Source organism: Anguilla anguilla, chromosome 1 (assembly GCF_013347855.1).
Source record: "Anguilla anguilla isolate fAngAng1 chromosome 1, fAngAng1.pri, whole genome shotgun sequence".
In the NCBI taxonomy this organism is placed as follows: Eukaryota; Metazoa; Chordata; class Actinopteri; order Anguilliformes; family Anguillidae; genus Anguilla; species Anguilla anguilla.
In genome coordinates this window covers 22,815,119-22,837,210 of record NC_049201.1, presented here as the reverse complement: position 1 = coordinate 22,837,210, position 22,092 = coordinate 22,815,119, and the positions used below count along the sequence as shown (strand labels likewise).

Genomic DNA, 22,092 nt, shown 5'->3' with positions numbered 1-22,092 from the left:
ATTTTGAGCCAGTCCCTGTGAAGTGTCCGGGTAAGGAGTTTTTTTAAAACTCTAGTATGATCCATTTATTGTTAGTGTTGTATTACAATCACAAGACTCCATTCGCTTCAAGAAATCGGCTTTTATTTTATTTAACACAGAATACATTTAGAACTGTAAAAATATTCTACATGTAAAAACGACAAAGTAATACATAAACACCCTCTTTAAAAAGAGAAAAACTTAACAAAATAAAAATATTCCCTTGGCATACAAATACATAATTTTATATAAAAACAGTCAAACTGATAATACTAAATAATTATTTTCAATAAACATTTATTATTAAGATAAGGAAGATCATATTAATAACCCATCCCTGTTCATGAAGTGTAAATAAATATGTACACATTAAGGTGTAAGTACTTTGATGTATACGTTTTGGTATACAAAAAAAAAAAAGTTACCTGCATTTAGATGTAAATATTGGCAAAAGCTAGTGGACTGCAAAAATACCTTTGGCAATGAACTAAAAAATATACAATTTGTATTTATCTTTTTTCATTCACCTGTAGATGTTCATGTGAAGATGCAGAATATTCTTATAGCCCACTCAAACAAAAATATGGACAAATCAAAAATACATGTTTTTGTTTCTTTTTTTTGTTGAAGATAGACATCGGCTGTACAATTAAAACTTTTAACACATGGGTTGTTGTATTTTGTACCAGCTCACTGTCACACACACATGCGCGAGCGCACACACACACACACACATACACACACTCTCTCTCTCTCATAGAAAGACCAGCAGAGCTGATGATTCAGCAAACTTCAAATGTTGGGATGGAGTTTACATGTTAAATACTGTGGTGTGTTATGTGTGAAAACAGATCAGTTGAGCATGTTCCGCTGTTTACCGTGACTGCAGCCAATCACAACACAGCAGCCCAGCTCCTCTAGGGTAATGATTTGCCACACATGGAAAAGAGACAATTCCCAGAATACCCACAGTACACTGCATTTATCAACAGTAATGGGGATTCAAGGTGGATTCATAAAGCTCAGAATGGTGTCAGCTCATGGTGTCAGCTCACTCACTCCAACCAATTTAAGAACAAACAGAGGAGAAAGACTCAAGCCAATCCAAAGGCACCAACATTACATCAGAGCATGGGGGAGTGGCTTAAATGTTTTACAAGGCTTTTCTCATCAGATAAGCACTGGAAAATTGATACCGATGTGTATTTACAGCAAGCTTAAAGTTTAAAGATGAGAGTACTGTATATATATATATTATGTACCAATGGTTGCCTGAGAGCAAGAAACAGGTTCTTCATTGCGGATAACAATCAAAAACAGGTTCAAAGTGACTCTCAGGTAAAATGGACATCTCATAAGGTGTCACAGCCACATCGAGTTATGGTATAAGTCAGGTGACAGGAAGTAGGAAGTACAGCATTGCTGTGTAAACCCAGAGTCCCTCAGCGGTGCTACCCAATGACCGCTTCTCAGTGTGCATGTTCTCATCACTCTCCCTCTCCCACACCCCCCAGCACCACCGCCCCGCCCCGCCCCGCCCCGCATGCCTATTCCGCCCCCTGGAGTCCCAGGTGGCTCAAATCTCGGTCAGGGTCAGTTTGTACATGCCCCCCAGCTCCTCAATGTGGATCTGGAAGGTGTCCTCATTGGAGTAGTGCTTAATGATGTTGTCATCCATGTTGACCAGGATTCTGGAAGGGGGAGAGGGAGGAGAAGAGCTCAGTTTTATTCCGGGGTCGTGAACACACCGGGAACGGAATGCCAGTCCCACACGAAACCTCCTTCACACAGGGTTCATCAACCATACACGTGTGTTTGTTTGCTTGCTTGCGTGTGCGCATACATGCATGTATGTGTGTTCTGGGATGACATTACACGTATGATGGTGTCGGGCCCCACTTACCCCTTCTTGCACTTTTTGTACACTTTCCCCATTTTGTCCAGAGGGACCTCATACTTCTCTGAGATCTGCAGAAAGGAAAGAGCCAATATACAGTCATATTTCTGCCACACTCGCATTATTGGGATAACATAAACATCTGAACACTGGATTGACGGCTTGAGGTCATGGCACTATTGGTGCCAATGTCAGGTGACAACAAGTCTACAAATATCATAGAAGAGACAAATTGCAGGTGGAGTGTGTGTGTTTGCGTATGCATGTGTGTGTGTGTGTGTATGTGTGTAGAGCAGGGATGTCCAGTCTTATCCAGAAAGGGCTGATGTGGGTCCAGGTTTTTGTTTTAGCCCAGCAGTAAGACACTTGATTCTACTTATCAAGGTTTTGATTGAAAACTATGATTAGTTATTTAGTTGAATCAGGTATCCCAGTGTTGGGCTAAAACAAAAAATCTGCAACAACACCAGCTGTTTTTGAAAAAGTGTGTGTGAATTTGGGTAGTCTCTGTGGTGTGTGTGTGGAGTGTGTGTTTGGGGGAACTGTATGGTTGCTTGGGCAGAGTATGTGTGTACAGTTTGTGTGTGAATATGCATGTGTTTAAGTTGAATATGTGTGGTTGTAGTTTGCGTGCATGTGTACGTACGTTTAAGTGGAGTATGTCTGAGTGGTTTGTGTGGGTAGTGCATGTGTGTATGTGTGTGTTCATGAGGAGTATATGTGTTTGTAGTTTGTGTGTATTATGTTTGTGTGTATGCATGTGTGTGTGTGTGTATGTGTGTGTGCGTGTGTTTGTGTGTTTCGGTGGAGTATGTGTGTGGTTTGCGTGGGTAGAGTGAATGCAAGACTCACCGCCTCCACCAGTCCTTTCATTGTGGGTGTTTTCAGCATGAGGGCATCAAACACCTCCTCCGTCTCCTTCCGCACATACAACAGCACTGCGTGGCAGAAAGATAACACTATTACACAAACACACACACACGCACAGTCACACACACGTGCACAGTCACATTCACACACATACGCACCGACACACACACACACACGCACAGTCACACACACGTGCACAGTCACATTCACACACATACACACCGACACACACACACACACACACACACGCACAGTCACACATATCTGTGCAATCACATTCATACACATACACACACACACACACACACACACATACAGTATACACACACACACACACACACAGACATGCAGTACACACACACCTTTTTTGGGTTCATCCATCCTGGCCATTTTGTTAGGAGGGGAACCGAACTCATCCTCATTGGAGAAAGGTAATCTCTTCATGGCCGAACTGCAACATAGAATGCTAAAATTAGACACTTCGCTACAGCCCTGTCCAACTTTCCCCTTGACATCCCAACATCACCGTTAATGGATTTACTGTACTGCTGATAAACAACTTACCCTTCCTCTCCATCTTCTGAGGAAAATGGCTAGAGAGAGAGAGAGAGAGAGAGAGAGAGAGAGAGAGAAAATGATGATTATTTGGGAATAAATACAGCTGTTTCTAGTTTGTGAAGCACCAAACAGACAGCATCTGCAGTTTAAAAGAAGTGAGAGCAGTAATCATGACATAAAGTAATAAATGTGACCTCTGTGTGTGGCACTCAGCATTACTAACTCAGGGCTTAACCGAGCTATCAGTAACTTATCCCGCAATAACAAACCACTAAGATGTTTCCAGTAGACTTTGTTCTTTTGTGTTTGGGTCACGATGACACAACTGTTGTTCTGAGTTATTTGCCAGGGAAGGAGTGGGCTGAGTAAGCCTGTTTACCAGGAAAGGATCATGTATCACACACTTGTCTTATGAAACAAATAATGCATATGTGTGTGGGAGGAGGTGGGGGAGTAGGGTTGGCCATTGAAAAGATCAGCACCCCCACCTCTTGGCAAGCAGCAATACCACAGTCTAAATCTTTTATCTCTATTATATATTTGGCTTCAGTAAAGTGATGTAAAATTAATGCCAAGAAGGTGAACAGAGAATATGGCTGGTTTGAGCTGAACTGCTGGGTATGGTAGCCCCAGGGACCCTGCAACCTTCAAGAACACCAGCCTCATGCACAAACTGCTCCTCTGCAGGTCAGCCACCAGAGGGCACTGTTTTCCTGCGGGAAGTCCATGAAGATTCGAGGTGTGAGGGACGGTGTTACTTACATGTCGCTGGAAGCTGGAGAAGTGGATGTCTGGGATGAAGAGGATGGGCTGTGTGTCCAAGTCATTCATCATCTTGAAAGTGGTGATGTCACTGCGTTTGTGTAGAAGAGGGACCTTCACATCTACGACTGTAGAGCAAAAGAAGAACGGGCGTTACACTCTCACCCGGCCCTGAGTGTTGGAACCATATTGGGCAGTGTTTTCTCAGACCAGGAGTACTGACAGGCTGGAAGGAATGATGGGTAGTTGGGCTGGAAAGGGTGTGTGTGAGGTGTTAGGGTATGAGCAGGCTAGGTGCGTGAGGTGTTAGAGTATGGACAGGCTAGGTGTGTGAGGTGTTAGGGTATGAGCAGGCTAGGTGTGTGAGGTGTTAGGGTATGAACAGGCTAGGTGTGTGAGGTGTTAGGGTATGAACAGGCTATGTGTGTGAGGTGTTAGGATATGGGCAGGCTAGATGTGTGAGGTGTTAGAGTATGGGCAGGCTAGGTGTGTGAGGTGTTAGGGTATGAGCAGGCTAGGTGTGTGAGGTGTTAGGGTATGAGCAGGCTAGGTGCGTGAGGTGTTAGAGTATGGACAGGCTAGGTGTGTGAGGTGTTAGGGTATGAGCAGGCTAGGTGTGTGAGGTGTTAGGGTATGAGCAGGCTAGGTGTGTGAGGTGTTAGGGTATGAACAGGCTAGGTGTGTGAGGTGATGAAAGGGGTGTGGTGTTTTGGGGTGCACACAGCCTCAGCGTGTGGGTGTTGGAGGGGTGTGAGGTTTCAGGCTCATTGTGTAGGTGTTGGAGGGGTGTGAGGCTTTGGGGTGCACACAGCCTCAGCGTGTGGGTGTTGGAGGGGTGTGAGGTTTCAGGCTCATTGTGTAGGTGTTGGAGGGGTGTGAGGCTTTGGGGTGGACAGAGGCTCATCGTGTGGGTGTTGAAGAGGTATGAGGTTTTTAGGTACACAGCCTCAGTGTGTGGGTGTTTGAGGGGTGTGAGGTTTTGGGGTGCACACACGCTCTGTGTGGATGTTGGAGGGGTGTGAAGTTTTGGGGTGCACACACGCTCTGTGTGGATGTTGGAGGGGTGTGAAGTTTTGGGGTGCACACGGGCTCAGTGTGTGGGTGCTGGAGGGGTGTGAGGTTTTGGGGCACACATAGGCTCAGCGTGTGGGTGCTGGAGGGATGTGAGGTTTTGGGGTGCACATAGGCTCAGCGTGTGGGTGTTTGAGGGGTGTGAGGTTTTGGGGTGCACACACGCTCAGTGTGTGGATGTTGGAGGGGTGTGAAGTTTTGGGGTGCACATAGGCTCAGCGTGTGGGTGTTTGAGGGGTGTGAGGTTTTGGGGTGCACACAGCCTTAGCGTGTGAGTGTTTGAGGGGTGTGAGGTTTTGGGGTGCACACATGCTCAGTGTGTGGATGTTGGAGGGGTGTGAAGTTTTGGGGTGCACATAGGCTCAGCGTGTGGGTGCTGGAGGGGTGTGAGGTTTTGGGGTGCACACAGGCTCAGTGTGTGGGAGTTGGAAGGGTGTAAGGTTTTGGGGTGCACACAGGCTAGTGTGTGGGTATTGAAGCGGTGAGGTTTTGGGGTGCACACAGACTCAGCGTGTGGGAGTTGGAAGGGTGTAAGGTTTTGGGGTGCACACAGGCTAGTGTGTGGGTATTGAAGCGGTGAGGTTTTGGGGTGCACACAGACTCAGCGTGTGGGAGTTGGAAGGGTGTAATTGGGGTGCACACAGGCTAGTGTGTGGGTATTGAAGGGGTGAGGTTTTGGGGTGCACACAGGCACAGTGTTTGACTCACAGTTTCCCAGGTTGGCGTCGGGGCACTTCCCCTTCCTGCGGGACTGCTTCCTCTCCTCGTCGCGGATCTTGCGCTCGGCACCCTTGTCGCAGAACACCTTGATCTGGCAGTAGGCACGGTGGATCGGCTTGTTGCTGCGGTTGTTGTAGCTGTAGGTGTCGATCTGCAGGTTCAGGGGGAGACCCTTCACCCCCTTCTGGGACGAGAAGTCCGTGCTCAGGCAGTTCACCGAGACGAAGATCTGAGGAAGATGAGGCAAACGGAGATGCTGAACAGATGCACACAGCTGGATGTGGGTTGCGAACCACCAAAGGATTGGTGGGATTCCTTGTTTTCTGGTGAGAAGCCTTGTTGCAGGCACATATGGTCAAAGGTTTATGGTCTAATAAAGTAACAATTAGTTTAGATCAGGAGGGACCCATCCTGGTCCTGGGGAACCACAGGGTCTGATGATTCTTGGTTTCACCTTATATAGAACAACCACTTTAGACCCAAGAAACCAGGTTACCTGTGTAATCAGTTGCTTTAATTGATCAATTGCCGTGTAGCAACAAAACCCAGCAGACCCTGTAGCTCTCCTGGACCGGGGTTGGCCACCTCTGATTTAGATAAAGACCCACATGTCAATAGGGTAGCATCTGCTACCAATGGCAGTGCACAGAACTGCATACCATGAGGATAGTGGAGGGCAGCCCCTCCTTATTTGGGCTAAATAGCCACCATAGTCAAGTGCAATTGCTTAGAATCTGGAGGGCAGCCCTAAATACAAATAACCAGAAAAGCCATTGTTCTGTCCCTATTTCACTGCATGAGCTCATACTCCCTCCTTTGGCAGGACTATGTAAATGCATCCACTGTAAAGTGTTGCAGAAATTATGGAGAATAGCCTGGAATTTTTCATTCCTGTTTTATGAAAATGTGTCTTTTAAAATTTCCATTTAAGCTTTTATTAAACTCATTCAAATTAATAGATTTTACTATGAATAAAAATAGTATCTAAATTCAGTTTCAGTTAAGCATTTTAACTAATTTTTTTTAATTAATTTTGAGAATAAAACTTTCTATATCAAGTTGCTTGAAAAAAACATTTTGCACATCAGGATCAGTCACAAATGTAAATAATCTCTATCCTACATGGGTGGACATCTGCCAACAGCTCATACTAGAAAAGCACCACGTGTCAATAACAGGGAAATATTCTCTGTCCACTAGGGGGCACAATTGTAAAATTAAAACAAAGCAACTCTGCTTCCTTCACAAACTCAGGAACGTATCAGTCATTAAATTTCTCTTTTTTTGCACCAGAAAACAGCACATTTTACACTCTTCCAGTTTAATTCAGGACCTGCCAAACATCCCCCAATTCCTCCGCCCCTCTCCCCCCTCTCTGTCTCTACCCCCCCTCCCTCTGCCCGTATCCCCTTACAGCAAGCAGATCGGTCTCAGTCTCGAACAAACAGACAGAGAGGAGCGTACACAAGGATGCGCGTCTCATGACCAGGGCCGCCGGGTCAGGTGACCTGCTGGCGACCCACATCCGGGAGAAAGGAAAACAGACAAGAAGGGAGATGAAGGGGGTGAAGACAAGGCTCGGTGAATGCTGTGTCTTGCTAAACACTATGTGTGTTTGTGTGCGTGTGTGTGTGAGTGCGCGTGTGTGTGTGTAAGAGAGAGAGAGAGACTCAGAGAGAGAGACTCTCTGAACACAAAGGCAACTCTAGGAAGGTAAGTGAGCTAACGCTAAGAGTGTGTCTCTCCTCTGTCCCAAAGGGAAGGCTGTATAATCCCCCTCCTGTCACTGTGGACTTGGTGACATCTGGCGTCAAAATGGAATTTCCCGCACCTGTCAGACAGGATTCCATCACAGGGCTGTCAAATGCTGGCTCTTCCCCGCCTCCTTTGCCCTGTTTCCTCATTCCTGACCCCCCCACTGGTGTCAGGGTGGGTCTTGCTCAAAAGCTTTCTTTGTGCCTCACACCACTGATGCGATGACAGGTGTAACAATTAAAGAATGTCACCTGGATAGCACACAACACACACACATGCACACACACACACACACACACACACACACACACACACACACACACACTAATACTCAGACAAACATACATACACAAACACGCTCACAGAGACACACGTAGTCAAATGCCTGAGCAGTCCTTGCGCACTGGGGGAGATCCATCATTGTCTGACAGGGTTTATTTCCGTGAGCGGAACTGGGAGCCAACTTAAACAATGGCCATTTACAAAGAAATTATACAACATAAAAAACATGACTACCGCCCACCCCCTTCCCCCAGATTCAGTTGAACTTCCTTATATCCTGCCTCCTAATTACACCTTCTCACACCTGACAAAAAAGAGTGTCTTTGTTTGAGGAAATTGTTTGAGGGGCTCCACCCACTCACCCACCACTTGCCCAAAATAGACCACAATACAGCATTTATTGGAACACATCTCAACCAAGTCACTGTCTGTGTAGACTGTGACTGTTTCCAGCCAGTTACATGACCTCTTCAAACAGGTATTTAAACCCCACATAGCTGTCCTAATCCGAAAACAATTGTCCCTACACAAAAAAAACCCCACAAATAAACTGAATTGCACAATGGCGTGCAAGTCTAGAAGAAAGAGGTTTTCATGGTGAAATACAGCACGTCCTCTCACAGTGAGGGGAACCTGGTGGGATTCAGATATCATTCTCACCTTAGCCTCCTCGTTGATGTCCCATGTGAAAGAAATGGCGTTGTAGGCAATCTCTTCAATATTGCTGATGGTGTTGAAGCTTTCTTTGTAGTCAGCTGCAAATGACAAAAGCATTGACTAATTAAAAACAGAGCATTAGCACTGAAGAGTTGGCAGAGATAGCCTTTTTGGGGATAGCATTAGCAGTGATAGTGTTGGTGGTCACATCTCTGCCCCCCCCCCCTGCCCCCACCCCCCCGTCCAATCAGAATAGATGAAACCAGTCTCCCAAACTGTAGCTTCCATTTCCAGTCACTCTAGCGGTAGGGGAGGGGTGCTGGGAATGACCTGCAGGGCAAAGTCAGGGATGAGGATGTGGGTCCTGGAGCCTCCAACTGAAACAGCACCTGGACGTGTCTCGGTTTGAAATGAGCCAAATTGTATCAGACCCACAAAGTAGCTATGTCTACCTATCACAGGTGAGTGAGGACAAAACCTCCACTGGTTTCACATCCTAAACTCTGCCTGTTCATTTCAGAAACAGTGAGGCCTTTTTCTCCCGCTCATACTTCCCACAATCCTTCACTCTGTAACAGTTACAGTCTGACAGACAGCAGAGCGAGGCTTCTCAGCCAGGCAGAACTAAACCCTCCTCCCTGTGCAAGGCAGGCGATGGGAGATTGATGGCTTGCTCTCTCTCTCTCTCTGTCTCTCTCTGTCTGTCACTCTTCCCTCAAGTATTAAGCCCCTGTATTGTTTGTGGGAGCCTCAATAGAGAGAGGTTTACTGTGGATAAATAAACTCCTCACTGCCACCTTCTCTTCAGCGGCACCAGGCGCGGCGCATTGTCCGCCGTGATTCATCACTGCCTTTCAAAGCCACGCTGCAGCGCTCCGTCACCTTAACAGCGCCATTCTGCAGTCAGTTAGCCCGCTGCGATGACTGAGCGGAGCTAGCGGACGAGGCTGTGGGGGGAGGATTGGGACGCCACCAGAGAATGTGAGTGAGTGAGCAACTGGGTGAAGGAGTGAGTGAAAATGACTGGGTGAGTGTGTGAGTGAAATTGGATGAGTGAATGAATGAGCATGTTAGTGAATGAGGGATTGGGTTAGTATGCGATTGGGTGAAGCACTGAGTGAAAGAGAGAATGAATGGGTGAATATGAGTGAGTGATTGAGTTATTAAATGTTGGGCGAGTGTGTGAGTGAAAGTGGATGTGTGAATGAATGAACATGCTAGGGAATGAATGAGGGAGTGTGTAAGCGATTGGGTGAAAAAGTGAGTGACGGAGTGAATGAATGGGTGAATGAGTGCATGTGTTAGTGAATGAGTGAGAGAGTGGGCGGGTGGAGCTCCTTACCAATGTCAATGCAGCGCTGTTTAGCCGTGTGTTGTCTGGAGTGCCAGTACTTCCAGTGTTTGAGCTGATCGTCCCTGCATTTCTCCTCTCCAAACACCACCATCACCACACTCTGAAACAGCACCACACACGGACCAAATACACTCATTTCCCATTGGCTAAATGCTCTCCGTCATCACCATGCTCATTATATAATACAATATAAGGAACAATGCTCACTGAAATCAGCCACTTGCTAAGAACGCAAACAGGTTGTTATAGAGTGACTGTGACTGTAACTCATACCCGCACTTTGCTGATGGGGTGGTGAAGGACCTTGCCGTTGTCAACCTCCCTGAGGCTGATTGGATAGAACTGGCCTTTGTTCAAGTAGGTCATCGTCCCGTCACCAGACTTCTGACGCAGCGACTTTGATGCCTCCAGTGTGTATTCAAAGTTATTTCTGAGGAAAGGGAGGAGAACCGTGAAGCAGCCGTGTTGTGCACGGCTGTGAAATATTAATATTTACTAACCAGGAGGATATTACTGGGAGAATATGTACCTAATGGTAATGCAACTTCCGCTTTAATATCACTGTGTCTCTGATGTTACTGCAAGCTCTGGAGCTGCACATTGAAGATGAGTGATGTGGCTTCTACATAAATGGCAAATTTCCACAGGGTCTAAATGGGAAAATTGATTGTTGCACTCTGTTGCAGTCAATGGTGTCTGCCTGGATCACACAACTTGGTTTGATTCCATGAGTGATCATTAATGCCCTACTCAAGCAGGGCTCCATTTGCACCCCTGTATTGACTCTCAGACCTGGCGGCTGTAGAAGCAGAATGACAGCCTCTGCTGAGGCCGATTAATCGTCCCAGGTTTGAGTGAGAGCGCTACACCTGGGCATGCCTGCAGTTTGAACCAGGTCTGTAGCTGACAGGCCACCAGGCTGACAGGAACCTCACAGCGATAGCGGCTTTCAGTCGTTCGGTCGGGGGACAGCCGTGCCTTTTAAAACGGCTAGCCGTACGGTGTGCGCGCTAAGTGGCACGGGCCTGGCAGCTGGGCTTACCCCGACTCTGTGTCAAAGGCGGCGTAATCATCAGGTGCAATGGATGCCATGCGCAGCTGGAGGTCCCCAGGGAAGGAGAACACCTGGAGCCGGAGGGGAAAGAGAGAGAGCAGCGTTAACAAACCGGAGCTACTCAACTTCCACCCTGTTCACAAGATCTAGAGCTAATCGTGCCAGGATACCCCCACCCCTACTGCCCCCCCCCCCCCACTCCCCCCCCCCCCCCCCAACCCCCATGGCTCTTGTATTGGGTTTGATGCCCACACCCCCTTCCCAAAAAAAACACTCCTGGATAAATAGAGACAGAGGAGAGAACAAGCTCTGCTTTTGTAAAAGAGAAGTACAGCAACGCATTGTATTAGGCAGACAATGGGATAATAACAGGCTGGCTGCTGGGCTCAAAGCAGAGGATTACGCGCGGTCCAGGCAGAGAGCGCGGGGGAAAGGAGAGATCCAGGGGGGAGGGGGTTCAGAAGGATCTGGCAGCAGGAAAGCAGCTCTGTCCAAAGCAATACAGCTTTTCCCCCAAACCCTATCCCCACCTCCACCTTAAAAACTAATCCAGACCATGCTCTGACCACATTTGACCACAAACTTAATCCCCCACACACACACCCAAATCCTTCATCCTGGGACCACAAAACTCAACTTTAGTCTTACCGCAACCACAATCCTCCCGCACTGACTCTAAATCTGGCAGCCAAATTATGGTTCAACCCCAAGCCCAAACAGACTAATTTGTTTAACTACAACCCCACTGTGACCCTGAACTGGATTTATTTCACATCTAATCCCTTCCCAAACCTCTTGGCAAATGAGGACCATTCTGGACCCAGGACAGGTTTCCAGACTGGTTTTCTCAGAAACAAATATGGTTAGGAACTCAGTAAAGGTCATTAAGGTCCTTTTGGCAGGGGTGTAAAAACCCAGAGTACACATAGCCTGCTGGTTTCTGGTGTGTTAAACGCTAAATTTAAGTAACTGACTGGCTAAGAGGTCCCTGCATCGAGAGGGCCTGTATTGACTATGAATCGAAACAAAACCAAAAAACCTGCATACACTATATACCTCCAGGATACCCCTGTATTTGACACCCCTAAAGCAGTCCCGAATGCATAGAGACTGCCAAGGGTACAGTAGGGCTTGGAGATGAGATCATCCTTGTGCACAGATTACAAAACACACCTCATTGGGCGCGTCCTTAAAGGTCTCGGTGAAGGTCGAGTCTGGAGTGCGAGGCTGTGGGTTTGGGCTGAACTGGCTGTGGTTGAGCTGCCGGTCGAACACTCCGGCGTGGGCGTCAGTCTCGGCGCAGTGAGATCCACCGGGCGTGGCCACCGTGAACCCGTGCGATGACCCCTCCGCCTTCATGGCGTAGTTTGGCACGGTGGCGATGGACACGGTGACCGTGGTGTCCGGCGAGGGGAACGGGGCTCGCTTGTCCGGGGCCAGCTGGTTCCCCGGCAGGACGATGTTGAACGGCACACTCTTCAGCACCTGGATACGGCTCTCAGGCGCTGCCATGGAAACGTCCTGCATGGGAGCCAACAGGTTCCTGCGAGCGAGGGGAGGAGTCAACAGTCACATCAGCAGGAAGTTGGACTTGCATTGGGATCTTTATAAGGGAAAGTTTCAAACATGGAGGCCCAGTTCTAAAAGGGTCTCTGCATCTCTCTCTCTCTCTCTCTCTCTCTCTCTCTCTCACACACACACACACACACGCACACACACACCTGTAACAAACCCTGCAGATTTCCATCTCCTCGGAGGGCTTACCTTTTGTTGGGATCCACATCAGTACCCAGCACGTCAGTTTTTGTCTGTGTGAGTGACCTTTTCTCCCTGGGCACCTGTGGAAGGCAATTCAGTGGCCATCAGTCAATGTACATCCTACTATCGGATTGGTGCACCTGGCTCCATGGCCACCCAAACAGCATGCACTTGTAAAGACTAGTGACAGTGACCTTAGACTAACACTTCAAACCTGAAAAATAAAAACCATGAGCTAAATAGACATCTGTATGCAAGCTCTGCATTGTGATTGGCTATTCTCCAATTTATAGCCGCTCGCAGTGTAGGCATTCCAAACCAGCCAATCAGGGTTTATTTTACAGTCTCTCTCTGACACTGAAATAAACCCTGACATCAGGATACTGATGGCGAGAGGAGGAGACGCCATAGAACTCAAGTTGAGCCCCACCCACATGCCATACCAATGGCTCCACCCACAGACAACTCCACAGCTCATGTCGTATCTGGCGGTACCTTGTAGTAGTCATAGAGCAGTCCCAGAGCAGCAGCACTGTCCTCGTCGCCATTGATACTCATCATGGCCTTGGTAGCGGCTGTCAGTGGGTTCTCCAGGAAGGACTTCCATGCCTCGTCCTCATTGGTGAACGGCCGCCGCTGGCCATAAGGCGGCTCATTCTGTAGCACCAACACCGCCCGCTTACTGCCAGAGAGATACACACACAGACACGCTTAGACACATACACACAACTACACACTTCTAATTTACTGTCAGAGAGATACACACACAGACACGCTTAGACACATACACACACCTACACACTTCTAATTTACTGTCAGAGAGAGACACACACAGACACGCTTAGACACATACACACATCTACACACTTCTAATTTACTGTCAGAGAGAGACACACACAGACACGCTTAGACACATACACACATCTACACACTTCTAATTTACTGTCAGAGAGAGACACACAGACACACTTAGACACATACACATAGCTATACACTGCTAATTTACTGCCAGAGAGAGACACACAGACACACTTAGACACATACCTACACACTGCCCACGTACTGCCAAAGACACATACTGCACTAACACACCTACACACTGCCTGCTTACTACAAGGGACATACACATATGCACATGCACTAAAGCACCCATAAAGACACAAACAGCTACAACTGCAGAAGCAAAGGTGTTAAAGATGAAAAGTATTGTGTTATAATGGGAAGCTATAGCAAGAAAAGTTGTTTGTGAATGAAATGCTATATTTGTATGATGTATTGCTACTTTTCTGCTGGAATTGTCACATCTACTAATGTATCAACAGAAGTGAATTTACAAAAGAATCTCCAAGGCAATTGTTCAGACAGGCAGAGAAGTGTGGCGGCCTTACTTCATCTATAGAATTTATTGTACAAAGGCCAGATTGAGTAAGAAATCTCAGCAACAACGGTTTTTTCGTTTGAGGAGGTGCAATACTGGATGGTCCGGTAAGATTGGTAGTGAAGGATAGTTCCTGCTGGCTGTCTGTCTGTAGAACAAGACTGAGCCCAGCTTTAGGGACATTCCACAGCTGTTCTGCCTAAAGAAACCTGTTCTGAAACAATATGCCCCGAGTTTCCATTCCTTTATCATCCTCATTATCAATAGGACATGTGTGCATGTGTGTATGTGTGTGCCTGTGCGTGTTTATGAATCTAGGAACCTATTTTCCTAAAGCCAAGGTTGACTATCACTCCACCACACTGGTGCCTTGTCTCCACTCAACAAATCCACAACAGTCAATATGCTTACTATACCCTACTGTTCTGAGAAAGTTGGATAAGTGAAAAATGGGCTCCATATACTTTCAGTGCACATGGCATTGGAGGTGGGGCTAGAATTCCGTCGGAAGACAGCCTCGGTGGCTCATACTGTTGGCTGTTAGCTGAACCTTTTAGAATGCCCCGTTCTTTTCTAGACTAGTGGCTGATTTGTTTGATAGAAACACAGAGAATCCTCCCTAGGTTTAATTTGAATGTAAAATATCAGCAGGTTATTATAAACAGTGCAGGTCTCACTGTTTGAATGCAGCCGTTATAATTTGAAATAGAAACGTTTAGAAGATAGCATTTGTGATCAGCAAAATACTCGAATTCGAGTAATTAAACTGCGCTTTTAAGAACGTAGTTGCAACATGAAGCTATAAATTCAACATTAATAAAGCGGTGGCTGTTTGTCTGGGCCTATTTGCCTACAGAGGGAAACTGTCTGTTTCAAGTGTAAACACCGACGGTACGTCTGGTCAACATCAAACATAAATAGTTACCCAAACCTTAAAACAAGGGGCTTTTTTAACTCAGTAAATTGAGTTAAACAATTTTGACAATTTAAGTAGGCCCTAACCTAAGAAGTTTTTTTTTTTTTTGGCTCTTAAAAAGTTAAATCAATATAGGATATAATGCGTTTAAATACAAACGTATATGTGCTTTCAATATCTTAAAATATGTTTTTATTCACCTTGGCACTGATTAATATGAATGCTTGTTTATATTTGCTTTGTAACTTTGTAATTTAAATAATTACGTCCTAAAAACATCCAAAGGTTCCGTTTAGCTAAATAGTTTAAGTGAGTGCGTTTAGTTTTGTTTTGACGCTGGGATGCTAATACAAGGGGAGACAATGCCGTTGCCTAGTTAGTGGTCAATGTAAGCACACTATTAGTAATTCAATATCTAATTGTACCATTCAGAAAAAAAATCCCCCAGGTCGATTTTAAGACATTTCGGATTTGCAACCTGATAGATGCGTTATTCAGAGATGTTCAACAGAGAATCCGCTTTTAAAACAAAGGGGTCGACCAGGCATGGACCTGCTCGACCCCTTTAATAGTCTTTAATAGAAGGGGCACAAATAGATGGTGCCAAGTTATGCGACTGTAGTCCTATTCAAACGAAAGCAAGCATTTGACCGTGTTAACTAAAAACTAACTCCATAGCAACAAACCAATTTTTATGTCAATCGGAAATAACAGTAAGCTGCCCTCTCATACACCGACAGAACAACAATACTGAGCTATTTATTACATATTATTTCAACATTTTGAATGTTCAGCAGGCTACCTAAAAATATTAAATATTACATTAAATGCTCGACGTTTAATTAAATTTGATGTGGTTCCATTAATATTCACAATGCTATTCATAATGCTGAACGTCAGTATTTGAAAAATCGAGGTAACATACATATTTTCTAGACTATTTTGCATCACATCTAGGCCTATTATTATTATTATTTTTTGAACTATTGTAGGCCTACTTAAAGTTGGCTGACATTATTTCTCTGACTACGAGATCTTCCAGAGACAGCCAACGCCTTGCGGGTGTACGATTTCACTGCAGTCAACAAACTCCTTGCCGTTGTCCTCAACTTTTTGTGAGAGACAAACGACAAATGTTTAGACAATAAATATATTAAATGCATCCCAAAACAGACATGCGCTAACATGTGTATATTTTCCGAGTTCATTCCGAAAGACGGACTTCAAATAAACTGTTGCCCCATTTGATAATTCTGTTCAAAAAGCAAATATGAGATTGCTACAATAAAACTCACACTATTACACAAATATAATATAATTTAAAAATGTAAAACTTTTTTTTTTTTTTTGAAACCCGATAAGAATCAGAAGAGGCGAAAGCGAAAAGACTGAAGTAGCCAACACGATGAGCTGCGATGTGCTCCAACTCGCACGACAGGTGCACTACACCTGCAGAAATGCACGCTGAAACATGACAGGTGCGAGAGCGTTCAGACAGCCCTAAACACCGTCCTCTACCCATTCGAAACTCGCAAAAGAGAAAGATCCCATTTGGAACCCTTTTGCTGCCCGGTTAAAATTAAATTGAATAAATCATCATTAAATTGAATAAAACACCCAGCCTACATTTGTTGCCCATGGACTCTGAATTCAAGATATATAGGAAAAATCCTTGGATGAGTAAAATCCACAGGAAAATTTGCTCTATGGTCGACAGATTTTAGTCCCCCTACCCTCCTGCCCCCCGAACGGGGTAAATTGTAAGTAAGTAGTTCAGCACTTGTTCATAGATAAACACGCACACGCACACCGGTTCTACTGGACTACCACCAGTGAAGGTGATCACCTACTTGTCATGTTCCTGTGTCATCTCGGTCGGTCGAACTGGACTTTCTCGTTGGTACGGTAAATCCGATCCGGCCTCTTTACTGGAAAAACTTACCCAAGAAGCGGGATGAGGGCGACGTTAAACTTGTCCCTAATAGAACGGGTTTTAGTGGCTTTTCTCGCTTTTTGAGGTATACGTAGAATTAGAGGCCGGTTTTACCTGTGACGGGGCAGGGGATTGGATTACATTGACTTGTGGGGCGGGCACTAATATTCCAATAACACTGGCTCTCACACTTATGATTGGTCCAGGCGTAGGCTGGGTCCATGACCCTAGGCACTCTATTGTATCCTGAAGAAAGAGGGGCACGAAAGTAACAGCGCAATTAGCCGGGTATTCCAAGCGCATTTATTCTTCATTAAAAGTGCAGTTAATTGAAGCTGCACATTTTGGGAGCAATATGAAATCAGGGCGACATTTCTGATTCACATAGGAACAATAGCCTAATTATACATTAAGTAAGTACAGTAAGTCAGTAAGCAAGTAAGTAAGCATGAATAAATAAATACGTGTATTTTTAAATAAGTTATGCTTAACAAAGTTAAACCCATACCTTAATAAACTTTTGCGTTGGACCTCGCTGAACCGGTCATTAGTTCAGAACCTGCTCATTTGAACAGCGCCCATATTGATTCCCGGCAAGACGATGCTACTATCTGTCGTCCTGGCAACCCCGAACAAAAAAATAGCAAAAAATTAAATAAATTAGATAACCAACGTTAATTTTAGTGTTTCGAACATAATTTGAAAGCTGTAGACTACTACAACTGAAAACAAATATGTACATACATTTACATACTTTTGTAAAAAATAAAAATAAAATATAAAAAAGAAGTTATTTATCATCTTGAAGTTTTGAAGTTGGTATGAGTTTGTATAGACTCTTAACATATGATGACATTATTGTGGATCGAGACAATTGAACTCTTCCATGGCCTACACCCCAAAAAAGGCCGGTGCCCATTTCAAGACCTAAAATAGTGCATTATGTCAAAACAGTTCATTAAGCGATTTCGATTTATTGTGTAGGACTATTATACGTTGTCTTGTAGCCTACTTAGGAACTTTTACAACGGATCAAAACAACGCGTACTTCAACCACACATTTTGTTGCGGCTCGGAATATATATGCAAGTTTCAAATGATGCAGTAGCCTATTAATAAAACAATACACGATTGTTTTAAGTAGCCATTCGAGAAAATATGACAAAATAAGACAAAATACCTGGACGGTATGATCAAGTAACAAATACATAATACATTACAATAATCAATTTTAGCACTGACTAATCGCCTGGTAATAAGACCAGGTGAAACAAAAAAGATCTGACTGGGTACTGGTCAACAGTCCACGTGGTGATAAGGCTGAGTCGAGATTGTGGTTTCTATCGAAACCACAATCCACAAAAGACGTCTAATGTAAAGGGATTAAGGGGTGATTGAGAATAATTTCGTTTCAAACGATTTCGAACGGCAAAATCTCTCTCACACACGCGAACGGTTTAAAATATAAAAAACTAACACAGTGACAATGATCCTATCTTTAAGAAGCAGGCAGAGAGGGAAATTCCGAGTAAAAGTTGTCCATAATGGTATATTAACGAATACGTTGCATACGTTAACACGAATTTAAATGCATAATGTACAGTGAGTACACGTGGGTCCAATAGGCGCCATATGTAGGCTACTCTGTAAGAGTTGATTTGACACTGCTGCAGATAATGGTTCGGAAATGTTTTCATTCCTGTCGATGTTAGTATCTTCATTTTACTTGTTTACTGGGCGTGACTGCGCACACCTATGTTTTTAGAGCAAAATATAGGATTTTCCCTGAGCTTTGGACAATAGAGTTGCAGAACCAAAACCCATCCCCAGTGTACAGACCACGCAGAGGAAAGCAGTTTGTCAACTTGGTGATCGCAGATTGACTGCGTTAAGTGCTGACTTCTTTTGCATTATTCAACATCCTGCTATCACTAGGCCGACACTCAGGAACATGTTCTAAGGATGAACAAATAAAGATTAGCATGTTATGTTAAATACTGCAAATACTGCAATTCCTTTAACCTCCGACCTACCCTACCCATCTTCAAATTGTAATTTTCTCTTCCAAAACATTATTTAATATAAGCAAAATTGTATTGTTCAGAGTGTGGCAACCACAAACATAGGCTCACATCCTGTCTCATCATTTTAAAAATCAATTGTATATGTATATTTTCATTATTATTCATTATTGTTTCATTATACTGCTTTATTTAGACCTGGAACCAGGCCCATTTCCCACTGTACAGCTGGAACCTGTCTGGCTCATTAAACTCAGTTTCCACAGAGCTGAAACCATCACTTTATGCTCCTTTCCAGTGTAGTTCTGGAGCTGTAACTGTTTTGAGACAGTTGAGAGAAGATGCTCCCATTGGTAAAATGTGTGTGTAAAAACAAGATCTGCGTAAAGAAACTTATGGTTAAGGAAATTATGTGTTTGCCTTGGTGAGAGCTGAGAGCAATAATTTCTGGAAGATTTATAAAGAGATGTTGAATTTATGATGGTATTTACCAGAACTATTAAAAACATGCAAAAGCTAAATGTTCTGGGGGGTATTTCGAGCAGCAGGATTACTGAGTTAGTTGGATAACTGTGCTGAGTGAAACCTGGAACAGCTCTTTTTACTTCGGTCCATGTTCCACATGTTGGAGGGTTCTTAGTTTTACTCAGTGCCATAATCCAGCTAACTCAGTAATCCAGCTTTGTGAAACAGGGTCCTGTTCAGTGAGTAATGCCTAGGAATGAATCCCGTCAGAATGAAATCAGAATGGCTGGTAACCTGGGCACTGTGAATCCCCATAAACCTGGAGCCCCAGCAGGAGACTGCAGAGAGAAACTTTGGGGTGGTGTGGGTACTGAAACTCATCCTCACAATGAAATCAGTACATTTATCAACTGAATTTCAACCAGACAAAAAAAAAAAAAAAACAGAGAAAGATGATTGGTTGTGTTGTGTTGGGTTTCAACCCTGCCCACTGTAGAATCCCCACCCACAAGTAAAACAAAGCCCAAAGGGGCATGTCAGCTGCAAAGGCGGGGCTACAGCTTGCTGAGTCTGGGGGACAGTTTTCTGTCAGTCTTGAGTCAAACAGAGCCATGAGGCGGGGGTGGGGAGGTGGGAAATGGTGGGTTGCCTCTCAAATCCATCGTCTGACTGAAATCTTTGGACAAAAGCTTACACACTGTACTTATGGTACAGCACAGCAGAGTAATTACACTTTGGCGGAGGTTATCTTCAAATATGATTGTATAATAGTATTGTATCATTTTGAGCTAAAGAGATTTAAACAATTTATAGATATAATAACATGATGAATGAATTATGATTTCAGTCTTGAATGCGACTAAATCTGTCAAGTATCATTAAATTAATTGTCCAGTGGAACTGGTACAAATGGGGAATAAGTCAAAGTACATCAGCATCCACAAGAGTCTTTTATACACAGGATGACAGCTAAAAAGTCTGGATCTGTATTCAAAGAAGCTTTATTGCAGTCAAAGTAAAACTGTCTTCAGCTGGAAAAATAATTTAAAAAAATAAAAAGGATAAAACCTGATGAAACCTGTTCTTAAGTGTAAATCTGTCTTGGTTAACGTTCCTGGTTTATTTACACATACAGATAAAACAAAGAAGCTGAGATTGTTAAATTTCTCTTCTGTGAAATAATTTCTGGTTCTGGAAATTTTTGGGGTGCATTCAACATGCCAAATGTTTTCCAGTTTTTGAAATGCTATGTTGGCTGAAACAATTTACATTGTTCAGTCTGTGACAGATTGAAAAGTCACCACTATAAACCACATTGTAGTTCAACAAGATCTGGGATCTCATTGATAAAAATGTTCTTGGGTTTAACCAAGCATAATCTTAATAAATTGTGCTTATTCTTGATATATAAAAATGACTGAAACTGAAAAAAGTTATCTTGGTTTAAAGTGGCAGATCTCCATTTTACGCACCTGTGATATCACTATACAAGTCTCAAATTAATTTCATTTTGAGCGTGAACGGGCTTTACAATTAAGTCAATAACCAGTCAAGCTAAATAGTATTCTTAGAGCATGAACACAACATCCTTTGGGGAGTAAGCCTACCTCAAACATGCAGTACCTCCACACAACCTGCAGGTAATTAATTCACATCTAATATAAACTTTACATAGAGATATGATTATATCTATGCCAAAGTGAGATTTTGTATAATAATAGCTTCTATTAGAGTACAGTTTAATTGTAACAGCATTTTATAAATGACGCCCCATAGCCGTAGGCATGTATTCTGGGTTGGATAACTGAACTCTCTCGATAACTATACCCCCAAATCTGTTTGGTGCTTTAAACATTATGACCTGAATCTCCTTCTTGCACCTACGATGGCACTTAACATAATCTTTTAAGTTTATGTATGCACTTTTACTATCAGTTGTAACACTGATAACTTGCCATTGTTTCATATGCTTTCTTATGCAGTTTTGTAAATCACTCTGGACAAAAGCATTTACTACATTCTTAAATGTAAAATGTAATGTCATTCGAGGAAGCATTGCAGAAAACATTGGGAAGCAACTGAGGATGAGTTATCATTGATTTTCATAAGGACACCAGGGCGTCCCACTGCAAGTGATTGAAGAATATATATGGCCACTACCTGGTAAAATGATTATGTATACCTTCAGTGTACAGTGCTGCAGTGTGGTGAGGTAATTAGCTGTAGCCTCTTTGTGGAGCGCTGCAATGTGCTGAGGTAATGTTTACCCAGTTCCAGTAGGAATCAATTATACTACATCAGACAATAATGCACTGTATCAAAGTCAGAGCGTGCTGCCAGTTTAAACACTCTATGTAGTCATGTAGGGCCACAATTATCCCTGGGCCACACAATTCAAAGTTTTTTTTTTTTTGTTTTTTTTTTGGAACACATTTTTTGGAATACATATTTTCATTTCACGATTTCTAAGACCCAAGCCCCCCCCCCCCCCACTATCCAGTCATGATTGGTTCCAACAACCCCCATGGTTAAATCCCTCTGTCATTCACAATTCGAAACACTCTTGTTCAGAGCCACCAGAATCCAGGATCCAGCTCTGATCAGAGTTGATTTTTCACTC

At 44.1% G+C, this 22,092-nt stretch overlaps 1 protein-coding gene across 1 annotated transcript; it reads right to left on the bottom strand.

Moving 5' to 3' along the window:
• Positions 1 to 101: 101 nt before the first annotated feature.
• grhl1 (grainyhead-like transcription factor 1) lies at positions 102 to 17,071 on the bottom strand. Its single transcript, XM_035380852.1, has 15 exons — positions 16,904 to 17,071; positions 13,255 to 13,441; positions 12,766 to 12,839; positions 12,175 to 12,544; positions 10,990 to 11,072; positions 10,221 to 10,377; positions 9,936 to 10,047; positions 8,597 to 8,691; positions 5,888 to 6,128; positions 4,109 to 4,236; positions 3,353 to 3,381; positions 3,151 to 3,239; positions 2,771 to 2,856; positions 1,925 to 1,989; positions 102 to 1,712 (listed from the first exon to the last, which is right to left on the bottom strand). The coding sequence occupies exons 1-15, from the start codon at positions 16,921 to 16,923 to the stop codon at positions 1,598 to 1,600; spliced, it is 1,851 nt and encodes a 616-aa protein (XP_035236743.1). The 5' UTR covers positions 16,924 to 17,071; the 3' UTR covers positions 102 to 1,597.
• Positions 17,072 to 22,092: the final 5,021 nt, after the last annotated feature.

Coding starts and splice junctions, on each gene's coding strand:
- grhl1 (XM_035380852.1), bottom strand. CDS start 16,923: ATGACACAGGAACATGACAA. Junction 11,073..12,174: donor TTAAGGACGCGCCCAATGAG/GTGTGTTTTGTA, acceptor CTCCGGCTCCAG/GTGTTCTCCTTCCCTGGGGA. Junction 10,378..10,989: donor GCCTTTGACACAGAGTCGGG/GTAAGCCCAGCT, acceptor CCCTTTCCTCAG/AAATAACTTTGAATACACAC.